Source organism: Scyliorhinus torazame, chromosome 12, assembly GCF_047496885.1.
Source record: "Scyliorhinus torazame isolate Kashiwa2021f chromosome 12, sScyTor2.1, whole genome shotgun sequence".
NCBI lineage: Eukaryota > Metazoa > Chordata > Chondrichthyes > Carcharhiniformes > Scyliorhinidae > Scyliorhinus > Scyliorhinus torazame.
In genome coordinates this window covers 148,364,789-148,389,579 of record NC_092718.1, presented here as the reverse complement: position 1 = coordinate 148,389,579, position 24,791 = coordinate 148,364,789, and the positions used below count along the sequence as shown (strand labels likewise).

At 47.2% G+C, this 24,791-nt stretch overlaps 1 protein-coding gene across 4 annotated transcripts in view; it reads left to right on the top strand.

Annotated features, from left to right (window-relative positions):
• Positions 1-24,791, top strand: part of zzef1 (zinc finger, ZZ-type with EF hand domain 1) — a 348,514-nt gene that overhangs the window by 260,473 nt on the left and 63,250 nt on the right. For all 4 annotated transcript variants that reach the window (XM_072469157.1, XM_072469156.1, XM_072469159.1 and 1 more), the window contains 4 exons: positions 995-1,354; positions 8,903-9,046; positions 12,002-12,170; positions 24,368-24,466. In XM_072469157.1, coding sequence (XP_072325258.1) covers positions 995-1,354; positions 8,903-9,046; positions 12,002-12,170; positions 24,368-24,466 — 772 coding nt within the window. The remainder of the gene's footprint in view (positions 1-994; positions 1,355-8,902; positions 9,047-12,001; positions 12,171-24,367; positions 24,467-24,791) is intronic.

The following is a 24,791-nucleotide window of genomic DNA, read 5'->3' as shown; positions in this document are numbered from 1 at the left end:
ACCACACATTCAGGCCGTGCATTCCAGATCATAATAATAATCTTTATTAGTGTTACAAGTAGGCTTACATTAACACTGCAATGAAGTTACTGTGAAAATCCCCTAGTCGCCACATTCCGGCACCTGTTCGGGTACACAGAGGGAGTGTTCAGAATGTCCAATTCACCTAACAGCACGTCTTTTGGGACTTGTGGGAGGAAACCAGAGCACCCGAAGGAAATCCACGCAGACACAGGGAGAAAATGCAGACTCTGCACAGACAGTGACCCAAGCGGGAATCGAACCTGGGACCCTGGCGCTATGAAGCAACAGTGCTAACCACTCTGCTACCGTGCCGCCAAGCTTACGTTGCCTCTGAATCTTTTGCCATTCACCTTGAATCTGTGCCTATTGACCCTGTTGCTAGTCGGAATAGTTTGTCCTTAACTAGCCTCAGTGAAAATCCTTGGTGATTTCGAACATCTTTATCAATCTCCCCTTGACCTCCTTTGAGATCTGAATTTCTCTAGTTTCTCCATCCTCCTGACTGTTTTAATTTCTGGCACCATTCTAATAATTCTCTGCACCCTTTCTGAGTCTTTGACATCCTTCCTAGAGTGTGGTATGCAGAATTGAACACACTAATTCAGCTGGGACTTCACTGGTGTTTTATAAAGGTTTAGCACAATTTCTTTACTTTTGTGCTCCACTAAAGCTTTATTAATGGCCAGCTGACAATATTCTAAATGCTTAAAATGAACGATCTGCCATGGGGAATGATTTGAGATTACTTTGACTTGTTTATCCCTTGATTTGTTTATCGCTAACATGAAATACTCTGGGTGCTGAGGTTTCCTCTATGCAAATTCTTTGAAGGATTGTAAAATAAATATGAACATGCAAATAGATGATGAAGAGCCAAGGTTTGCTTGAAATTATGCTCAAATTTGACTGTAATAATTTTGTGCATTTTTTTAAACATGCGTAGGTGAATCTAACCTGTCTGTTTTAACAGTCCAAGCCTCTGCGATGTGAGAAGGCAACAGAGGAGACCAACCCTGTGACACAGAAACTGATAACCAATACCGAAAGTGACCTGCAGCTCAGCTTTGCCAAACAGCGACGGACTAAAAGCTCCATGCTGCTGCACAAAGAGCTCGACACACGCAGCAAAAGGACAGCGCGTGACTACCTGTACAAAGTCAATGAAGCCATCTCCATACTGTATGCCAGGCATGTGCTAGCTTCTCTGTTAGCTGACTGGCCAAGTGGAGTGCCAATCACAGAGGAGGTACTGGGTCTCAGCTGCCCAACTCACATGGCCTACATACTTGACTTGCTCATGCAACTCGAGGAAAAACAGCTTTGGGAAAAGGTTGGTAATGAATGTTCAAGCTCACCAGTTAGGCTAGTGGGTTACTAAGCAACATTTTAGTCAGGCATGTTCTATGCAGGCTTGTTGTCACATCTTCCCTTTAAGAAATGGAAAGATTCACAGGTTGACAGAGCTGTTACAGTAAAGACAGAGTTACAAATGCCAAAAGGGTTTTTATTGGCTCCCACAGGCCATATGATGAATGGGGGCTGGGTTGGGGATCTAATATCTCCTGGATATCAACAGAGAATTCAGAGCTCTGGTCTCTGTTAGCCACAGCTGTGCCGAGTGGTGTTTGAACTCTGAGGCAGGAATGCTACCACTGAACTAAAGGCGTCCTCCTGTGCCAGGCAGAATACAAAATCACTAGTGAAAGCAGAACTTCAATATTTGCTATTAAAAGAATGACTTCCCTTTCTTTAACAATTGTCAGAACATCCCCTAAACACTTTAAAAGCATAGATGGGGTGACATTGGTGCAGTGGTAATGGACCAGGCTAATGCTCTGGGGACACCGGTTCAAATCCCACCAAGGCAACTGGTGCCTGGAATGAAAAGCTAGACCATAAAACCATTGTCAATTTTTGCAAAAACCCAACCTGGTTCACGGTACGGTAGCACAGTGGTTAGCACAGTTGCTTCACAGCTCCATGGTCCCAGCTTCGATTCCCAGCTTGGGTCACTGTCTGTGCGGAGTCTGCACATTCTCCCAGTGTTTGCGTGGGTTTCGTCCGGGTGCTCCGGTTTCCTTCCACAGTCCAAAGATGTGCAGATTAGGTGGATTGACCATGCTAAATTGCACCTAGTGTCCAAAAAGGTTAGGTGGGGTTACGGGGATAGGGTGGAGGTGTCGGCTTGAGTAGGGTGCTCTTTCCAAGGGCTGGTGCAGACTCGTTGGGCCTAATGGCCTCCTGCACTGTAAGGGGTATGACCAATGCCCTTTAGGGAAGGAAATCTGCCGGACTTCCGGGTGCGGCGATGACCAGCTAAGTCGCACGTTTCGGCAGCTCCCGGTGGAACGGACTTTTGGGCTCTTAATAGGAGCCCCAACGGCAATTTTAACGGCAAAAAACACTGTGCGGTAATCCAGAAGGGTATCCCCCCTGGACACGGATGGAAAAAAGAGAGGAAAGTGGCCGGTTTGCGGTGGATCCTCTAGAGCAGCGGCCAGGAAGGCAGGCACAAAGCAAGATGGCGTCGGAAGGGGGCAGTCTAATATGGGGCCCTGATCAACAAGAATTCCTGCGGCGTTGCGTGGAAGAACTCAAAAAGGAGATGAAGAAGGAGCTGTTGGCCCCGATATTACAAGCGATTGAGGGGCTAAAGGAGGAGCAAAAGACCCAGGAACAGGAGCTTCGGGTCGTGAAGGCAAAGGCTGCTGAGAATGAGGACGACATACAGGGCCTGGTGGTGAAAACGGAAATGCACGAGGCACAACACAAAAGATGTGTGGAAAGGCTGGAGGTGCTGGAGAATAATGCGAGGAGGAAGAATTTAAGGATTCTTGGTCTTCCCGAAGGTGTAGAAGGGGCGGACGTCGGGGCATATGTGAGCACGATGCTGCACTCGTTAATGGGATCGGAGGCCCCGACGGGTCCGCTGGAGGTGGAGGGAGCCTATCGGGTTATGGCGCGAAGACCGAGGGCTGGAGAAATTCCTCGAGCAATAGTGGTGAGATTTATCCGATATAAGGACAGAGAGATGGTCCTCAGATGGGCAAAGAAAACTCGGAGCAGTAGGTGGGAGAACGCGGTGATCCGCGTATAACAAGCTTGGAGTGCGGAGGTGGCGAGAAGGAGGGCAAGCTTTAATCGAGCCAAGGCGGTGTTGCACAAAAGGTAGGTCAAATTCGGAATGCTGCAACTGGCAAGACTGTGGGTCACACATCAAGGGAAACATCACTACTTCGAAACGGCAGATGAGGCGTGGACATTTATTGTCGAGGAGAAGCTGGAGTGAGCGGGCCAGAAAAAGAACGTTTGGGACAAAGTGGGGGGGGGTGAATATGAGGGATGAAGGGGGGAAAAGGGGGAAGAGATGACTTCCCAAGTTGCTAATCCTGCGACCCTGTAACTTTTCTCTCTTCCCCATGTCGTGGGTGAGGGAGGATGAGGAGCTGAGGGCGCCGGCCATTGGGGGCGGGGTCAAAAGGGAAGCGCGGGCTTTGTCCCCGCGCTATGGTAATCACGGCGGGAACAGGGAAGCAGGAAGGAGGGGGCCTTGCACAGTGTGAGCCGAGGTCACGGGGGGGAATCCGAGGTCGGCCAGAGTTTGCTGACTTCTGGGAGCAACATGGGGGGTGCAATTACGCTAGTTTGGGATCTAGCGTGGGGGGTGGGGGGGGGGGGTTAACTGGGTTGCTGCTGCTGGGGAGAAGGGGGAGCTGGTATGGGAAGGGGTGGTCGGGGCGGGGGGGCGCCGCCTGGGGGAGATACGGCTACGTGGGAACCGGGTGAGGAGCTGGATTGAAAAAGGAAATGGCTAGTCGTCAAGGGGGGGGGGGGGGGGGGGGGGGTAAAGAGCTCCCCAACCCGGTTGATCACGTGGAATGTGAGAGGGGTGAACGGGCTGATTAAGAGGGCACGGGTACTCGCACACCTAAAGAAACTTAAGGCAGATGTGGTTATGCTTCAGGAGACGCATCTGAAGCTGATAGACCAGGTCAGACTACGCAAAGGATGGGTGGGGCAGGTGTTTCATTCGGGGCTAGACGCAAAAAACAGGGGGGGTGGCCATACTAGTGGGGAAGCAGGTAATGTTTGAGGCAAAGACTATAGTAGCGGATAGTGGGGGCAGATAGGTGATGGTGAGTGGCAAACTGCAAGGGGAGGCGGTGGTATTCGTGAACGTGTATGCCACGAACTGGGATGATGCCAATTTTATGAGGCGGATGTTAGGACGAATCCCGGACCTAGAAGTGGGGAAGTTGGTAATGGGTGGAGACTTTAATACGGTGCTGGACCCAGGGCTGGACAGATCGAGGTCCAGGACCGGAAGGAGGCCGGCTGCAGCTAGGGTGCTTAAGGATTTTATGGAGCAGATGGGAGGAGTAGATCCCTGGAGATTTAGTAGACCTAGGAGTAAGGAGTTTTCGTTTTCTCCTATGTCCACAAAGTTTATTCACGAATAGATTTTTTTGTTTTGGGAAGGGCACTGATCCCAAAGGTGACGGGGACGGAGTACATGGCCATAGCCATTTCGGATCATGCTCCACACTGGGTGGACCTGGAGATAGGGGAAGAAAAACAACAGCGTCCACCCTGGAGAATGGACATGGGATTATTGGCAGATGAGGGGGTGTGTTTAAGGGTGAGGGGATGCATTGAAAGGTACTTGGAACTCAATGATAATGGGGATGTACAGGTGGGAGTGGTCTGGGAGGCGCTGAAGGCAGTGGTTAGAGGGGAGCTGATATCTATTAGGGCACATAAAGGAAAGCAGGAGGGTAGGGAAAGGGAGCGGTTGTTGAAAGAACTTCTGAGGGTGGACAGACAATATGCGGAGGCACCGGAGGAGGGACTGTACAGGGAAAGGCAAAGGTTACATGTAGAATTTGACTTGTTGACTACGGGTAATGCAGAGGCACAATGGAGGAAGGCACAGGGTGTACAGTACGAATATGGGGAGAAGGCGAGTAGGTTGCTGGCCCACCAACTGAGGAAAAGGGGAGCAGCGAGGGAGATAGGGGGGGTGAGAGATGAGAAGGGAGAAATGGAGCGGGGAGCGGAGAGAGTAAATGGAGTGTTCAAGGCATTTTACGAAAGATTATATGAAGCGCAGCCCCCGGATGGGAAGGAGAGAATGATGTGCTTTCTGGATCAGCTGGAATTCCCTAAGGTGGAGGAGCAGGAGAGGGTGGGACTGGGAGCACAGATTGAGACGGAGGAAGTAGTGAAAGAGATTGGGAGTATGCAGGCGGGGTAGGCCCCGGGACCAGACGGATTCCCAGTTGAATTCTATAGAAATATATGGACTTGCTGGCCCCGCTACTGATGAGAACCTTTAATGAGGCGAGGGAAAGGGGGCAGCTGCCCCCGACTATGTCAGAGGCAACGATATCGCTCCTCCTAAAGAAGGAAAAAGACCCGCTGCAATGCGGGTCATACAGGCCCATTTCCCTCCTGAATGTGGATGCTAAGATTCTGGCCAAGGTAATGGCAATGAGGATAGAGGATTGTGTCCCGGGGGTGGTTCATGAGGACCAAACTGGGTTTGTGAAGGGGAGACAGCTGAATACAAATGTACGGAGGCTGCTAGGGGTAATGATGATGCCCCCACCAGAGGGGGAAGCGGAGATAGTGGTGGCGATGGATGCCGAGAAAGCATTTGATAGAGTGGAGTGGGATTATTTGTGGGAGGTGCTGAGGAGATTTGGCTTTGGGGACGGGTATATCAGGTGGGTACAGTTGCTGTATAGGGCCCCGATGGCGAGCGTGGTCACGAATGGATGGGGGTCTGACTATTTTCGGCTCCGTAGAGGGACGAGGCAGGGATGTCCTCTGTCCCCGTTATTGTTTGCACTGGCGATTGAACCCCTGGCCATAGCACTATAGGGGTTCCAGGAAGTGGAGGGGTGTACTCGGGGGGGGGGGGGGGGGGGGGGGCGGGGGGGAGAAGAACACCGGGTATCTCTGTATGCGGATGATTTGTTGCTATATGTGGCGGACCCGGCGGAGGGGATGCTAGAGATAATGCGGATACTTGGGGAGTTTGGGGATTTTTCAGGGTATAAACTGAACATGGGGAAAAGTGAGTTGTTTGTGGTGCATCCAGGGGAGCAGAGCAGAGAGATAGAGGATTTACCGTTGAGTAAGGTAACAAGGGACTTCCGGTACCTGGGGATCCAGATAGCCAAGAATTGGGGTACATTACACAGGCTTAATTTAACGCGGTTGGTGGAACAGATGGAGGAGGATTTCAAGAGATGGGACATGGTGTCCCTGTCATTGGCAGGTAGGGTGCAGGCGGTTAAAATGGTGGTCTTCCCGAGATTCCTTTTTGTGTTTCAGTGCCTCCCGGTGGTGATCACGAAGGCTTTTTTCAAAAGAATTGAGAAGAGTATTATGAGTTTTGTGTGGGCTGGGAAGACCCCGCGAGTGAGGCGGGGATTCTTGCAGCGTAGTAGGGACAGGGGGGAGCTGGCACTACCGAGCCTAAGTGAGTACTACTGGGCCGCCAATGTTTCAATGGTGTGTAAGTGGATGGGAGAAGGGGAGGGAGCGGCGTGGAAGAGATTGGAGAGGGCGCCCTGTCGGGGGACTAGCCTACAAGCAGTGGTGGCGGTGCCGTTGCCGTTCTCACCAAAGAAATACACTGCAAGCCCGGTGGTGGTGGCTACATTGAAAATTTGGGGGCAGTGGAGACGGCATGGGGGAAGGACGGGAGCTTCGGTGCGGTCCCCGATAAGAAACAATCATAGGTTCGTTCCGGGGAGAATGGATGGGGGATTTGGAGCATGGCAAAGAGCTGGGGTAGTACAACTGAGAGATCTTTTTGTAGATGGGATGTTTGCGAGTCTGGGAGCGCTGACGGAAAAATATGGGTTGCCCCAAGGGAATGCATTTCGGTACATGCAATTGAGGGCTTTTGCGAGGCAACAGGTGAGGGAATACCCGCAGCGCACGACGCAGGAGGTGCAGGATAGAGTGATCTCAGAGACATGGGTGGGGGACGGTAAGGTGGCGGACATATACAGGGAGATGAGGGACGAGGGGGAGATCATGGTAGATGAGCTGAAAGGGAAATGGGAAGAAGAACTGGGGGAGGAGATTGAGGAGGGGCTGTGGGCTGATGCCCTGCGTAGGGTAAACTCATCGTCCTCGTGTGCCAGGCTAAGCCTGATACAATTTAAGGTGCTACACAGGGCGCATATGACTGGAGCACGGCTTAGTAAATTTTTTGGGGTAGGGGATAGGTGTGCGAGATGCTCGAGAGGCCCAGCGAATCACACCCACATGTTCTGGTCATGCCCGGCACTACAGGGGTTCTGGGTGGGGGTGGCAAAGGTGCTTTCGAAGGTGGTGGGGCTCCGGGTCGAACCAAGCTGGGGGTTGGCTATATTTGGGGTTGCAGAAGAGCCGGGAGTGCAGGAAGTGAGAGAGGCTGACGTGTTGGCCTTTGCGTCCCTTGTAGCCCGGCGCAGGATATTGTTAATGTGGAAGGAAGCCAAACCCCCGGGTGTGGAGACCTGGATAAACGACATGGCAGGGTTTATAAAGTTAGAACGGATTAAGTTCGTGTTAAGGGGTTCGGCTTAGGGGTTCACCAGGCGGTGGCAACCGTTCGTCGATTACCTCATAGAAAGATAGAGGGAATGGAAAAGAAGTAGACAACAGCAGCAACCCAGGGGGGAGGGGAGGGGGGGGAAGGGAGGGGGGGAGGAATCGGACGGACTCTCAGGGATGTTATTGTATATGAATAGGTATTTCTTGTAGGTAATTGTATATTGGATTGTTGGATTGTATTTTTGGAGAGTATTTATTTTGGACAAGGCAGTTGCCATTTAGTTTTGTTTTTGTTTATATATTATTTATTTATTTGTTTAAAACTGGCCACTGTTATTTATATTGCTTTATTGTTGTGTAAAAGAAACACTACGTATTGTTATGTTTGGCCAAAAAATCTTGAATAAAATATATATTTTTTAAAAAAGGGAAGGAAATCTGCCGTCCTTAGCAGATCTAGTCTACATGTGACTCCATATCCACAACATGTGGTTGACACTTAAATTTCCTATGAAATGGCCTTGCAAGCTACTCTCTCTAAGAAGAGATGGGCAGCAAATGCTCAGCATGCCATCCCATGAATGAGGGGAAAAGGGCTGCGTTGTAATGTAGGAAATGAGTCTCTTTTTTTTCCCCTCTTTACCAACATAGATCATAAAATTTACAGTGCAGAAGGAGGCCATTCGGCCCATCGAGTCCGCACCGGCTCTTGGAAAGAGCACCCTATCCAAGGTCAACACCTCCACCTTATCCCCACAACCCAGTAACCCCACCCAACACTAAGGGCAATTTTGTACACCAAGGGCAATTTATCATGGCCAATCCACCTAACCTTCACAAGTTTGGACTGTGGGAGGAAACCGGAGCACCCGGAAGATACCCACGCACACACGGGGAGGATGTGCAGACTCCGCAGTGACCCAAACCGGAATCGAACCTGGGACCCTGGAGCTGTGAAGCAATTATGCTATCCACAATGCTATGCCCACCCCCCATCCACCCTCGCCCTACCCCTTGTCTCTCCCCATTATGATACGTTTGATAATCAAACATCCACATGGTTGAAAAAAAAATCTGTGATCAGATTTACTAGCCATAATGGCTAAGCATGAATAAATTAAAAGTGCTAATGTAGGAGGAGCCACCAGCAGAAAACCAAGCAATCAAACCATACAAATGTTTTCCTATTCCTAACAGTATCACTATTTGGTGCTGAATTGACTGCAGCCTGGAGCTTTCCTATTATGTACTCCTCCCCTTTTTATCTAAACAATTTACTTTCTGGTTTATATACTTACTATTTTTTTTTCCTTATTTGCATCAGATTCTGCAGAAAGTGCTGCTCAGTTGTAGTGAGAATATGCTGGGGTCTCTGGCCGTGGCTGCCTGTCAGTTTATGGAAGAGCCAGGAATGGATGTCCAAGTCAAGGAGTCCAAGCATCCATATGACAACAATGCTACAATTGAGGTATTTCAGCAGCTTTAATATGTATTGTGGTTACTTCTGATGTGCGATTGGGCTACCATAGATGATGAGTGTTTGGTGTAAACAGTGATATGAAAGCATGACAGAGAAAATCCACAATTTACTGTGTAATTTGACATGCAACAAGGCACATTCGGTGCCTTTCAAATCGGCAGGACATTCAAAGCACTTTTGTATTGTGGGAAATATGTCTGCTATTTGGTGCACAGCAAGCTTCCATGAATAGCAATGAATGAATGACCAATTAAATTGTCTTCCGTGAAGTTCGTTTGAGGGATGTGTGTTTGGCCAGGAGAACTCATCTGCTCTTGGTCAGAGACCCATGGAGTCTTTTGCATCGACCATATAGGCCCTCGATTTAAAACAAAAATATTTTTAAATTCAACTTTTTCAATTTTATAGATAACAAACTGCATGACAAACCAGTTGTCTACCCCACTGAGCTCAAGGCCAGCAACATGAGTTCAATTCCTGTACCATCTGAGGTTATCCATGAAGGCCCCACCTTCTCAACCTTGCCCCTCGCCTGAGATGTGGTGAACCGCAGGTTAAATCACCACCAGTCAGCTCCCGCCCTCAAAGGGGAAAGCGGCCTATGGTCACCTGGGACTATGGCGACTTTACAAATGACTTAGACGAGGGGACTGAATGTTACATATCCGAGGCTGCTGATGATACAAAACTGGATGTGAAAATAACAGTGAGGAGGAGGGGAAGTGGCTGCATAGGAATATATAGATCAGCTAAGTAATTGAGCAAGAAGATGGCAGATGGCATATAATGTGGAGAAGTGTGAAATTATCCGCTTTGATAGAAAGAATGAAAAGACGGAATATATTTAAACGGCAAAAGACTAGTAATTGTTGGTGTTCAGAAGGATTTGGATATCCTTGTACGTAAATCACAAAGTTAACATGCAGGTTCGACCAACAAATTGTACGTTAACTTTTATTGCGTTAATCTCGTTGAAACGTATAAATTTCTCAGAGTTTGACAGGGTAGATGCTGTGAGGCTATTTCAACTGGCTGGAGAATATAGAAGTAGGAATCATAGTCTCAGTATAAGGAGATCAGACGTTTAGAAAGGTGAGAATTTTCGACACTCAGAATTGTGGATTTTTGTAATTCTCAATCCGAGAAGGCTCTGAATGCTCAATTGCTGAGTATATTCAAGGCTGAGTACAATGGCCTTTGTCATGACACCCTGGACTAGTGGGCGGTTAATTCCAGCCCCACTTGACCCAGAGTCACAAGACAGGTGAAATAAGATTTTATTCAAAATACCCGAGGTCCTTGGTTGAGCCCAATAAACCACAGTTGCCAGATTTGTAACTTTAAAACATGCACAGTATTATAATTAAATGGACAGAAACTATTATTAACTATCTAGTACCCCTTTCCGAACAGCCCCGTCCAAACACGTCCCACTCTCTACACACAGGCACACACAGAACACCAAGGGGAAAGGGAAAGAAAATATAAATTAAAATAAATAAAAGAATAAGGATCTCTGATACACTGGGATGTCTTCCAGTCTATGTCTTTCTGAAGTTCAGACTTTTGTTTCGGTACTTCTTTCTAGGATTGAGATGTTTTTGTCTGGCAAGGTTGGCTACTTTCTCTGCAGTCTCAGCATCATTTCAGATTTCCAGAAAAGGATGTGCCAGGCACCCGCTGCTTTCAGAACAATAGAGCAGTTCTTTCACCTGACACGGTGGCACAGTGGTTAGGACTGCTACCTCACAGCGCCAGGGACCCGAGTTCGATTCCAACCTTGGGCAACTGTCTGCATGGAGTTTACACCTTCTCCCTGTGTCTGCGTGGCTTTCTTCCATGTACTCCAGTTTCCTCCTATAGTCCAAAGATATGCAGGTTACATGGATTTACTGTGCTAAATTGCACCTTAGTGCCGAATGGTTAGGTGGGGTTATGGGGATAGAGAGGGGAATGTGACTGGGTAGGGTGTTCGTTTGGAGGATTGGTGCAGACTCTATGAGCTGAATGGCCTCCTTCCGCATAGAGTTCCTTTCACTTCCAAGGTCTAAACACTTCTGCTTCGTTCTCTCAGAAAGCATCACTCAGGACCCAATCACTGACTGTTGTCAGGCAGAACACAGTCCTTGGCCAACCCACTGGTTGTCAGTTACCCACACGAACTGACTCCCTCCAAACCTGGTTCCTAAGATCCACTCGGTGCTGAAGAGACTGGCTTCTCCTTTCCAAAATACAAAATCTGGGAAAACAGTGTCCTGGCAAGTAGGCCGTTTTAACGGAGTCTTTTGCTTAAAGGCACATCCCCAATTATGGGTCCATGGACCAAAATAATAAAATAAGTGTGACGAAAGGAAATAAACAGGATGGATTCTTAACACTTTCTGGGGCACTAAGAAAATTGGGGAATATGAGTATTAGGGTGGGAATGTGGAGTTGAGGTGGAAGTGCAGCTGTGATCTTATTGAATAGCGGATCAGACTCAAGGGGCCGTCAGGCCTACTCGTGCTCTTGACTGTCATTTTTCAGTCAGTTGAATGGTGAGATTGATGAGATCGACATGCTCATATCATAGCTACATGTTGACAAATCTATAAATGGGAAAGGACCATCCCAGCAGCACGCATCTAGATACGTATACTTCACCACAGTGCACTGAAGATTAATAATAATAATCTTTATTGTCACAAGTAGGCTTACATTAACACTGCAATTAAGTTAAACCTCCAGCAAGTAAACATTAGGGCTACTTATTAGAAAGAGTGCAAGTCAAAGCTTGTTGTTAATCTAAATTGATGCCACTTAGCCATAAACCAGGTATGGTTTATCAGTTTTTCTGCAGCACTTTTGTGTCTTTCTGCACCAAAGATTTGGCAGGTTAAGAATCTTTGGGGATAACGACCAATCTTCCAATAAAAGCTAAATATATTTTCTTTTAACCTTTAGGACAAAGTTCACATCCCTGGTGCTATTTACCTGTCTGTGAAATTTGATCCTCGTTGTGTGTCTGAGGATGGCTGTGATGAATTGTTGATGTCTAGCAGTAGTGACTACAAGCAAGATCGCCATATATTCAGTGGATCATCACACAAATGGATTGACTTTGACATTCCAGGTAGGATTTTTGTTCAATCTGTTGCTCATTGTTTCAGGCCTGTGTGCCCTGATCAGGGTGCATTTTGTATATTGTGAGTGCATTTTTGAAAAAAGCAGATCTTTGGATTAACCATTTTGGAGATTTCAGGCAAGCGTTCATTACAATTTAGAAGATCAGAGTTATTAATAAATTTGTTAAAACTGGTTATTTACTGAACAAGAATCTGCTGTTGTCCTGTGGAATGGTTGTAATAGAGTAGGTAACACTTTGGTGAGATTACATGTCCTGAGGATGGTGACTGACAATGGAGTGCTCCCATGCGACTGTGATGGCTGTACGCTTGAAATATTTGCACTTGATGGCAGCAGTGCACTTCATTATGGTCAGAATAGCCGAGAGGTCAACTGTGGGTGAAAGCCCGAGTGTCGGTGGATGGGGTGAAAGCCCGAGTGTCGGCGGAGGGGGTGAAAGCCCATGTCCCGGGGTAGGGGGTGAAAGCCCGAGTGTCGGTGGATGGGGTGAAAGCCCGAGTGTCGGCGGAGGGGGTGAAAGCCCGTGTCCCGGGGTAGGGGGTGAAAGCCCGAGTGTCGGTGGAGGGGGTGAAAGCCTGAGTGTCGGCGGAGGGGGTGAAAGCCCGTGTCCCGGCGGAGGGGGTGAAAGCCCGTGTCCCGGGGTAGGGGATGAAAGCCCGAGTGTCGGTGGAGGGGGTGAAAGCCCGAGTGTCGGTGGAGGGGGTGAAAGTCCGTGTCCCGGGGTAGGGGGTGAAAGCCCGAGTCCCGGGGTAGGGGGTGAAAGCCCGAGTGTCGGTGGAGGGGGTGAAAGCCCATGTCCCGGCGGAGGGGGTGAAAGCCCGAGTGTCGGCGGAGGGGGTGAAAGCCCGTGCCCCGGCGGAGGGGGTGAAAGCCCGAGTCCCGGGGTAGGGGGTGAAAGCCCGAGTGTCGGTGGAGGGGGTGAAAGCCCGAGTCCCGGGGTAGGGGGTGAAAGCCCGAGTGTCGGCGGAGGGGGTGAAAGCCCGTGTCCCGGCGGAGGGGGTGAAAGCCCGAGTCCCGGCGGAGGGGGTGAAAGCCCGAGTCCCGGGGTAGGGGGTGAAAGCCAGAGTGTCGGTGGAGGGGGTGAAAGCCCGAGTCCCGGGGTAGGGGGTGAAAGCCCGAGTGTCGGTGGAGGGGGTGAAAGCCCGAGTCCCGGGGTAGGGGGTGAAAGCCCGAGTGTCGGTGGAGGGGGTGAAAGCCCATGTCCCGGCGGAGGGGGTGAAAGCTCAAGTCCCGATGGAGGAGGTGAAAGCCCGAGTGTCGACGGAGGGGGTGAAAGCCCGAGTGTCGACGGACGGGGTGAAAGCTCAAGTCCTGATGGAGGAGGTGAAAGCCCGAGTCCCGGGGGAGGGGGGTGAAAGCCCGAGTGTCAACGGAGGGGGTGAATGCCTGAGTGTCGACGGAGGGGGTGAAAGCCCGAGTGTCGACGGAGGGGGTGAAAGCCCGAGTGTCAACGGAGAGGGTGAAACCCGAATTCGAGTATTTACCGGTGATTCCACACCGGGTTTCCTGTGGATTGAGTGCACTTTGATGGAACTTGCTTGCTGAAGTAAACACTGTACAGATGATAATGGAATAATCCCATAACACTGTTAATAAACCCATAACACAAATGAGGACACAAATCAGATATCAGAAATGCTGGAGAATGAAAGATTTAGTGAGAGGGAAGAACTGAGGGAGATCAACATAAGTAGAGAAATGGTGCTGGGAAAATTGATGGGATTGAAGGCGGATAAATCCTCAGGGCCTGAGAATCTGATCCCAGAGTGCTTAAAAAGATGGTTCTGGAAATAGTGGATGCATTGGTGGTCATCTTCCGGGTTTCTACAGACTCTGGAACTGTCCCTGCAGATTGGTGGGTAGCTCACATCACTCGGATATTCAAAAAGGGAGGTAGAGCGAAAGCAGGCAATTATAGACCAGTAAGCCTAACATCGGTAGTGGGGAAAATGCTTGAATCCATTATCAAGGACTTTATAGCGGAACATTTAGAAAGCAGTGGCAGGATCAGTCAGAATCAGCCTGGATTTATGAAGGGAAAATCATGCTTGACAAATCTGTTGGAATTCTTTGTAGATGTAACCAGTACAGTCGACAAGGAGGATCCAGTCGATGTGGTATATTTGGTCTTTCAGAAGGTGTTTGACAAAGTCCCGCATAAAAGATTATTGTGCAAAATTAAAGCAAATGGCATTGTGGGGAATGTATTGAGGTGGATAGAAAACTGGTTGGCAGAAAGGAAACAGAGTAAGGATTACTGGGTCCTTTTCAAATTAGCAGGCAGTAACTAGTGGATTTCATAGAATTTCTTTTTTTTTTTTTTACAGTGCCTAAGGATTTGTGCTGGGTCCCCAGCTATTCACAATATATATTAATGATTTGGATGAGGGGACAAAATGTAACATCTCAAATTTTGCAGATGATACCAATGTTAGGTGGGAGGGTGAATTGTGACAAAGGTGCAGAGATCCTGCAGCATGATCTGGACAGGTTGGGCGAGTGGGCAAATCAATGGCAGATGCAGTATAATTTGGATATGTGTGAGGTTATTAACTTTGGAAGCAAAAACAGGAAGGCAGATTACTACCTGAATGGTTGTAAATTGGGAGAGGGGAGTGTGCAGCAGGACCTGGGTGTCCTTGTGCCCCAGTCGCTGAAGGTAAGCATGCAGCAGCGGTAAAGAAGGCCAATGGTATGTTGGCCTTCATTGCGAGAGGTTTCGAGTATAGAAGTTGGGATGTGTTGTTGCAATTATACAGGGCCTTCTTGAGGCCACACCTGGAGTATTGTGTGCAGTTTTGGTCTCCTTCTCTGAGGAAGGATGATCTTGCTCTCGAGGGAGTGCAGCGAAGGTTTACCAGACCGGTTCTAGGGATGGCGAGACAGTCATATGAGGAGAGATTGACTAGGTTGGGATTGTTCTCGCTGGAGTTCAGAAGAATGAGTGGGGATCTCATTGGGACTTATAAAATTTTAACGGGACTAGACAGGGTAGATGATGGGTGTGTCCAGAACCAGGAGTCTCAATCTGAGGATTCAGGGTAAACCATTTCGGACAGACATAAGGAGACATTTCTTCACAGAAACATTGAATATATTCAAGAGGCGGCTGGATATAGCACTTGCGGAGAATGGGATCAAAGGCTATGGGGAGAAAGCAGGATTAGGCTATTGAGTTGGATGATCAGCCATGATCGTGATGAATGGCGAGCAGGCTCGAAGGGCCAAAAGGCCTCCTCCTACTCCTATCTTCTATGTATGTATCTCTGTATGTAATGGCGTCTTTATTGATATCTTAGTGTTGGACAAACCTACCCTCCTAACTTTGTGGAAGACCAAGGGTAGGACATGGAAACTGACTTTAGAAAAAAATTAAAGTTGACGGTAGTAGGCTGCGGATGGTAGATAAATGGCAACATAAGCTGTTAAATCTGCACTAGGATTTGGGATACCTGCTGTCCTAAATCAGTTGTGTCAACCGCTTCCTTAAGTGGCTAAAACATACTTTTTAAGGAAACTGACTTGTGTTGCGCTCGATCTACTGGTATAGTAGCAGGACCCTGGTGTATACCAATAAAACCTTATGCGGATTCAATCTTAGTGCCTTGCACAGCTACATTTCTTCATTGTCTGTGAAGTTGGATTGTTCAAGGGAACATTAAAACATTTTTTTTAGAGTACCCAATTATCTTTTTTCCAATTAAGAGGCAATTTAGCGTGGCCAACGTGAGGAGATCCCACCTGTCGATGACCCCGGTAGCGGGATCAAGGCAGGCTCTGGGTTGGTTGGTGGGCCCATGTCGCCCGCCGCGCTCAGTGAGGTGGAGGATTCGGGCCCGGAGGGTGACTGTCCGAAGGCTGTCAGCCGCCAAGTGCCGGGAGCGCAGGGTGCATATAAGGCGCTCAGTAGCGGGGTGCAGGGCTCACTCGTGCCTGACACTGCCGCCCCTCACCCCCTCTGGGGGACTCCCGTAATCTGGCACATCATAATTGAAGGTTCTTTTGTTTTTCTGTCTCCGTTAGTTCAGGCAGTGTCCTATTGGGCTCCCTCCCTCCCCACCACCTTCCTTTCCACACTCTCCCCACCACACTCCCTTCCTTTCCCTTCTGTTGGTACAGAGGCTTGTACCTTTGTTTTTTTTGTCCAACTGTGTTGTGAATTGTTTTAATAATCAGAGTATCCTACCCCCCTCCCCGTACATTGGTACTGAGGGGAGGGTACTCTGTTTCTCCAACACAAAATTAGTGTTTGTACCGTTTGACCTTGTAAATATTTTTTACTGTTTCAATAAAACGATATGGCCAATCCACCTACGCTGCACATCTTTTTGGGTTGTGGGGGTGAGACCCACGCAGGCATGAGAGATACTAGAGCAATGAGACTGAAGTGAGTAGCTTGGGATAATCATTGCAATTTTGGAAATGAAAATGGAAGATGCCGGAAGTATTCAGCAGGTCCAGCAGCATCTGTGAAGTGAGAAGCAGTTCATGTTTTAGGTTAATGACCTTTCACCTGACTGGAAAAGGTTAGAGATATAACGGGTTTATATCATTTGGGGATTGGTGGGGGGAGGACAGGGGAGATTGGATGACCAGGGATGAGAAACCCCTTAAGATGTGTTTGTTGGAGGTGTCAATGAGAAATGAAGAATCAGTATCAACAGCTGCTGTCCAAAAATAAAGTAAAATGGGGCCAGAAGTTGTGATCTGAAGTTGCTGAACACAGTGTGTAAAATGTCCGATGGAAAATGAGTTGTTGTTCCTGGAGCTTGCATTGACTATTATTGGAAGATAGCAGGGGGCCAAGGACATAGGGGTCTGTGTGGGTGTGGATCGAAGAAGTAAAATGGCAGGTGACTGAAAATCCGGGGTCATGCTTGCGAACTGAATTGAGGTGATCACCAAATCTGCATTTGGTCTCCCCAGTATAAAGGAGACTGCACTGTGAGCCTAACGGTAATTTCCTGTTTTCCATTTTTTCCCCCCAAAAGTGACGTCAGAGGGAAGCTGTGATCTGATTGGTTGATAGCAAATCTGCCCCAAATTTAAAAAAAAAACACAGCTAAACTCATAAACTTAAATTAAACTAATTAATTGATTAGTGATGGCTGGTCAGGTGATATGCTTGAGCTGCTTGATGTGGGAGCTGGCAGATCCCATTGCGAGCTGCAGCGACCACATCTGCAGTAAGTGTTGGCTGCTCGAAGAGCTCCGGCTCAGAGTTGATGAGCTGGAGTCTGAGCTTCAAACACTGAGGCACATCCGGGAGGGGGAGACTTACCTGGACACTGTGTTTCAGGAGGCAGTCACACCTGTCAGAGTAAGTAGCTTAAATCCTGCTAGTGGCCAGGGACAGCAGGGTGTGACTGCAAGTCAGGCAGGTAAAGGGAACCAGCAGTCAGGAACTCAGGAGCCTCAGCCCTTGACTCTGTCCAACAGGTATGAGGCACTTGCTCCCTGTGTGGATGGCGAACAGGGCTGCAGGAAGGATGAGTCAGCTGACCAAGGCACCATGGTTCAGCAGGTTATTCAAGGGGAGGGAGTAAATAGGCAAGTTGTAGTTGTAGGGGATTCTATTATCAGAGGGATAGATAGTATCCTTTGTGAGCAGGATAAAGAGTCCCGCATGGTATGTTGCCTGCCCGGTGCTAGGGTGCGGGACATCTCTGACCGGCTTGAAAGGATACTGGAGAGGGAGGGGGAGGATCCAGTTGTTGTGGTCCATGTCGGTACCAACAACATAGGCAAGTCTAGAAGAGAAGACCTGTTTAGAGATTATAAAGAGCTAGGATTCAAATTAAAAAAACAGGTCCTCAAGGGTCATAATCTCCGGATTACTGCCCGAGCCACGTGCAAATTGGCATAGGGAAGCAAGAATAAGGGAAGTTAACACGTGGCTGAAAGAGTGGTGTGGGAAAGAGGGGTTCCTTTTCATGGGACACTGCCATCAGTTTTGGGACAGGGGGGACCAATACCGTTAGGCTGGTCTCCACCTGAACCGAGCTGGGACCAGTGTTCTGGCGAAAAGAGTAAATAGGGTGGTCAATAGGACTTTAAACTAGAGATTGGGGGGGGGAGGGAAAGTCAGGGAACCAAGAGGTGAAGTAATCAGTGGGAAGTGTAGCTGCTTAGGAATACAAAAAAGCATGAAAAGACAGAACTCAGGAGAGGTTACGATAGCCCCCATCCCACAAAATATGACACAGTGTATGGGAAAGGCTCAGTAAACCAAGGTCCACCACACTAAGAAAACAAAAAGGGACGGTCAATAGAGAATTAAAGGTGCTATATTTAAATGCGCGCAGTGTACGGAACAAGGTAGATGAGCTTGTGGCCCAGATTGTGACTGGCAGGTATGATGTGGTCGGCATCACAGAGACGTGGTTGCAGGGGGTTCAGGACTGGCATTTAAACATCCAGGGATTCACAACCTATTGAAAAGATAGAGAGGTGGGCAGAGGGGGCGGGGTTGCCTTGTTAATTAGGAATGAAATTAAATCAATAGCACTAAACGACATAGGGTCAGATGATGTGGAGTCTGTGTGGGTAGAGTTGAGGAACCACAAAGGCAAAAAAATTAGGGTCAGATGATGTGGAGTCTGTGTGGGTAGAGTTGAGGAACCACAAAGGCAAAAAAAACATAATGGGAGTTATGTACAGGCCTCCTAACAGTGGTCAGGACCAGGGGCACAAAATACACCACGAAATAGAAAGTGCATGTCAGAAAGGCAAGGTCACAGTGATCATGGGGGACTTCAATATGCAGGTGGACTGGGTAAAAAATGCTGCCAGTGGACCCAAGGAAAGGGAATTCATTGAATGTTTATAGGAGGGCTTTTTGGAACAACTTGTGATGGAGCCCACGAGGGAACAGGCCATTCTGGACTTAGTGTGATGTAAAGAGCCAGACTTGGTTAAAGATCTTAAAGTAAGGGAACACTTAGGAGGCAGTGATCATAATATGGTAGAATTCAATCTCCAATTTGAAAGAAAGAAGGTAGAATCAGATGTAAAGGTGTTCCAGTTAAATAAAGGTAACTACAGGGGCATGAGGGAGGAACTGACGAAAATCGACTGGGAGCAGAGCCTAGTGGGAAAGACAGTAGAACAGCAATGGCAGGAGTTTCTGGGAGTAATTGAGGACACAGTACAGAGGTTCATCCCAAAGAAAAGAAAGGTTATCAGAGGGGGGATTAGGCAGCCATGGCTGACAAAGGAAGTTAGGGAATGCATCAAAGCAAAAGAGAAAGCCTATAATGTGGCAAAGAGTAGTGGGAAGTCAGAAGATTGGGAAGGCTACAAAAACAAACAGAGGATAACAAAGAGAGAAATAAGGAAAGAGAGGATCAATTATGATGGTAGGCTAGCCAGTAACGTTAGGAATGATAGTAAAAGTTTCTTTAAATACATTAAAAACAAACGGGAGGCAAAAGTAGACATTGGGCCGCTCCAAAATGACGCTGGTATTCTAGTAATGAGAGACAAGGAAATAGCTGAGGAACTAAATAAGTACATTGCGTCAGTCTTCACAGTAGAAGACATGAGTAATATCCCAACAATTCAGGAGAGTCAGGGGGCAGAGTTTAATATGGTAGCCATCACAAAGGAGAAAGTGCTAGAGAAACTAAGAGGTCTAAAAATTGACAAATCTCCGGGCCCAGATGGGCTACATCCTAGAGTTCGAAAGGAGATAGCTGAAGAAATAGTGGAGGCGTTAGTTATGATCTTTCAAAAGTCACTGGAGTCAGGGAAAGTCCCAGAGGATTGGAAAATCGCTGTTGTAACCCCCCTGTTCAAGAAGGGAACAAGGAAAAAGATGGAAAATTATAGGCCAATTAGCCTAACCTCGGTTGTTGGCAAGATTCTAGAATCCATTGTTAAGGATGAGATTTCTAAATTCTTGGAAGTGCAGGGTCGGATTAGGACAAGTCAGCATGGATTTAGTAAGGGGAGGTCGTGCCTGACAAACTTGTTAGAGTTCTTTGAAGAGATAACAAATAGGTTAGACCAAGGAGAGCCAATGGATGTTATCTATCTTGACTTCCAATAAGGTGCCTCACGGGAGACTGCTGAGTAAAATAAGGGCCCATGGTATTCGAGGCAAGGTACTAACATGGATTGACGATTGGCTGTCAGGCAGAAGGCAGAGAGTTGGGATAAAAGGTCATTTTTCGGAAAGGCAACCGGTGACGAGTGGTGTCCCGCAGGGTTCAGTGTTGGGACCACAGCTGTTCTCTTTATATATTGACGATCTAGATGACGGGACTGGGGGCATTCTGGCTAAGTTTGCCGATGATACAAAGATAGGTGGAGGGCCAGGTAGTATGGAGGAGGTGGGGAGGTTGCAGAAAGATTTAGACAGTTTAGGAGAGTGGTCCAAGAAATGGCTGATGAAATTCAACGTGGGCAAGTGCGAGGTCTTGCACTTTGGAAAAAAGAATAGAGGCATGGACTATTTTCTAAACGGTGACAAAATTCATAATGCTGAAGTGCAAAGGGACTTGGGAGTCCTAGTCCAGGATTCTCTAAAGGTAAACTTGCAGGTTGAGTCTGTAATTAAGAAAGCAAATGCAATGTTGTCATTTATCTCAAGAGGCTTGGAATATAAAAGCAGGGATGTACTTCTGAAGCTTTATAAAGCATTAGTTAGGCCCCATTTAGAATACTGTGAGCAATTTTGTGCCCCACACCTCAGGAAGGACATACTGGCACTGGAGCGGGTCCAGCGGAGATTCACACGGATGATCCCAGGAATGGTAGGCCTAACATACGATGAACGTCTGAGGATCCTGGGATTATATTCATTGGAGTTTAGGAGGTTGAGGAGAGATCTAATAGAAACTTACAAGATAATGAATGGCTTAGATAGGGTGGACGTAAGGAAGTTGTTTCCATCAGCAGGGGAGACTAGGACCCATGGGCACAGCCTTAGAATAAAAGGGAGTCACTTTAGAACAGAGATGAGGAGAAATTTCTTCAGCCAGAGAGTGGTGGGTCTGTGGAATTCATTGCCACAGAGGGCGGTGGAGGCCGGGACGTTGAGTGTCTTTAAGACAGAAGTTGATAAATTCTTGATTTCTCGAGGAATTAAGGGCTATGGAGAGAGAGCGGGTAAATGGAGTTGAAATCAGCCATGATTGAATGGTGGAGTGGACTCGATGGGCCGAATGGCCTTACTTCCACTCCTATGTCTTATGGTCTTATGGAGTACAGTATATGGAATTAAAAGAAGTACAAACAAATCATTGTTCCACTGGGAAAAGAGTATTTGTGACATTGGACGGTGAGAAGGGAGATGATGTTCACGACCCTTTGAGAGAAGTAATTTCTCATCACCTCTGTTTTAAATCTGCTCGCCCTTATCCTAAAACTATGACTTCTCATTCTCGATTGCCCCACAAGAGGAAATATCTGGTCCACGTCTACTTTATCCATACCATTACCTTGTATACCTCAATTAGATCTCCTCTCATTCTTCTAAACTCGAGAGCATAGGCCTAAACTGCACGGTCTCTCTTCATAAGACACCTCTGGAATCAATCTAGTGAACCTCCTCTGAACTGCCTCTAATGCAACTACATCACTCCTCAAATAAGGGGACCAAAACTGCCTACAGTATCTCAAGTGCTGTCTCACCAATGCGTTGTACAGTTGCAGCAACACGTCCCTACTTTTATACTCTGTTCCTTCAGCCATAAATGCCAAAATTCCATTTGCCTTCCTTTTTACCTGCCGTACCTGCATACTAGTTTTCTGCGATTCATGCACAAGGCACCCAGATCCCTCTGCACCTAAGCACTCTGAAGTTTCTCTCCATTTAGGTAAGTTGCCTTTCTATTTGTCCAGCCAAAATGGATAACCTCACGTTTATCCACGTTAAACTCCATCTGCCAAATTTTGGCTCATTCACCTAACCTATCCATGCCCATTAGTCAATTTCTTATTCCTTCATTGCAGCATGGTAGCATAGTGGTTAGCACTGTGGCTTCACAGCGCCAGGGTCCCAGGTTCAATTCCCTGCTGGGACACTGTCTGTGCGGAGTCTGCACGTTCTCCCCGCGTCTGCGTGGGTTTCCTCCGGGTGCTCCGGTTTCCTCCCACAGTCCAAAGATGTGCAGGTTAGGTGGATTGGCCATCCTAAATTGCCCTTAGTGTTCAAAAAGGTTAGGATGGGTTATTGGGTTAGGGGAATAGGGTGGAAGTGAGGGCTTAAGTGGGTCGGTGCAGACTCAATGGGCCGAATGGCCTCATTCTGCACTGTATGTTCTATGTTCTAACTTACTATTTTACTGTCATCTGCAAATTTGGCTTTAGAACCTTCTATCCCTGTACCCAAGCCATTAATATAGTTTGTAAATAGTTGGGTCCCGAGGACTGAACCCTGTAGCACCCCACTAGTTACATCTTGCCAACCATAAAAAGACCCATTCATCCCGACTCTGTTGGTCAGCCAGTCCTCTCTCCAAGCTAATGAATTACCCCAAATCCCATGTGATTTTACCTTGTGTATTAACATTTTGTGCCTTCTGGAAGTCCAGATATACTACATCTACAAGATCCATTATCCACTTGACTTGTACATCTTCTAAGAACTCCAGAAAATTAGTCAAACATGATTTACCCTTCATAAAACCATGCTGACTCTGATGGGTTGTGTTTTGACTTTCCCAATATCCTAATAATGGATTCTAACAATTTCCCAATGGCAGATGTCAAACTATATAGCTTGTAGTTTCCTACTTTCTGCCTCCCTTCCTTTTTTAATTTGGATGTTACATTCGCATTTTTCCAATCCACTGGAACCCTTCCCGTGTGCAGGGAATTTTGGAATATTATAACCAATAGATCAACTATCTCCACTACCATTACCTTTAAGACCCTAATGTTGTGGAGATGCCGGTTCAAGACCCTAAGATGTAGGTTACTAGGCCTTGGGGGTTTGTCTGCCTTCAATAATAGTGCTCCCTACTATTAACTCCCTTGGCCCCAACCTCCAAGGGACCAACATTCACTTTAAGTACTCTCTTGCCTTTTATATACGCATATAGAGGTTTTTGGGATCCTTTTTTGCATTTTTCGCTTTTTTTTTCACACTTTTCCTTTACTCCTTCTATTACTTTTCGTTGATCTTTAAAAGTTTCCTAACCTTCCAGCCTGCCACTGGCCTTTGCAATATGGTATACCTTAGTTTTTGTCTTTAGATTATCTTTAACTTGCTTGCTTGGCCATGGATGCTTTTGCCCCTCTTACAATCTTTCTTCCTCTCTGGAATGTATTTTAGTTGGGAGGAATTGAACATCTCCTTGAAGAATTACCACTGCCCATGAACTGTCCTACCTTTTAATCTTCCTGCCTAGTCCACTGGGGCCAAATCTGTCCTCATGCCCATGTTTAAACCTTTGTTTAACTCCGGAGCACAAACGTGGGACTGCGGTTTCTCGCTCTCAAACTGAATTTGAAATTCTATCATTCTGTGGTCACTTTTCCCTCGAGGATCCTTAACTATGAGATCATTAATTAGTCCCTTCTCATTACACAATATCAAATCTGGAATAGCCTGCTCCCTGGTTGGTTCCACAACATATTATTCCATGGAACAATCTCTAATACATTCAATGAACTCTCCCTCTCGGCTACCCTTGCCAATTTGATTAATCCAATCTATATTATACCGTACCTTTCTTACAAACCCTCAGTATTTCCTGGTTTATACTATGCCCCACAGTATAAAGATTACGCCCACTAGGGACTTTGTTCCCATGGTATTCCTTATTCTACCCAGACTGATTCCACGTCTTGATCTCCAGTGCCTATATCATTTCTCACTATAGCACTGATCCCTTCCTTTACTAGCAAAGCTACACCACCTCCTTTTCCTTTCTGTCTATCCTTCTGAAATACTGAGTATCATTGGATACTCAACCCCCAGAACTGGTCTTCATGTAACCATATCTCAGTGATCGCCACCAAATCATACCTCATTGTCTCTATTTGCGCTGTTAACTCATTGATTTCATTCTGAATGCTTCGTGCATCCAGACACAAAGCCTTTAAGTTTGTTCTATTATCAAATTTCCCTACTCTTGTATGATTCCTTGGTGCAATATTACATTCACACATTCTGTCCCTTCCTCTTATTTTCTGGTAACATTAATGGACAGTAGTATTTTTTCTTTCTCCTAGGTGATACACTATATTTCAGGTTCACATCAGACCTGGATACCAATGATTGGGGTTACAAATTCACAGTAACAGGAGGCCATCGTGGACGGTTCCTGACCGGTGAGTGCAGTCGTACGTGGGGCTAAAGTAACCTGCTTTCTCGATATTACAATCTTTTCTCATTTGCTTTCACCTTTTTTTTCACCCTCTGCTCACTTTTATCTCGCTTTCCAATTCTTCCTCTTCCACACCCGTTGTCTGTCCTCTCTCCTATTTTCCTTCATCTCTTACTGCCATTTCTGTGTCTGTCCCCCCTTTGTGTTTCCTGTTTGCTCATGCTCTCCATCTGTGTCCTTTTTATTCTTCTCTCTCTTATCTGACCTATATTTGTTCTTGCTCTCTCTGTCTTGTACTCTTTCTCACTTTCTGTCTTCATCTTCCTCTT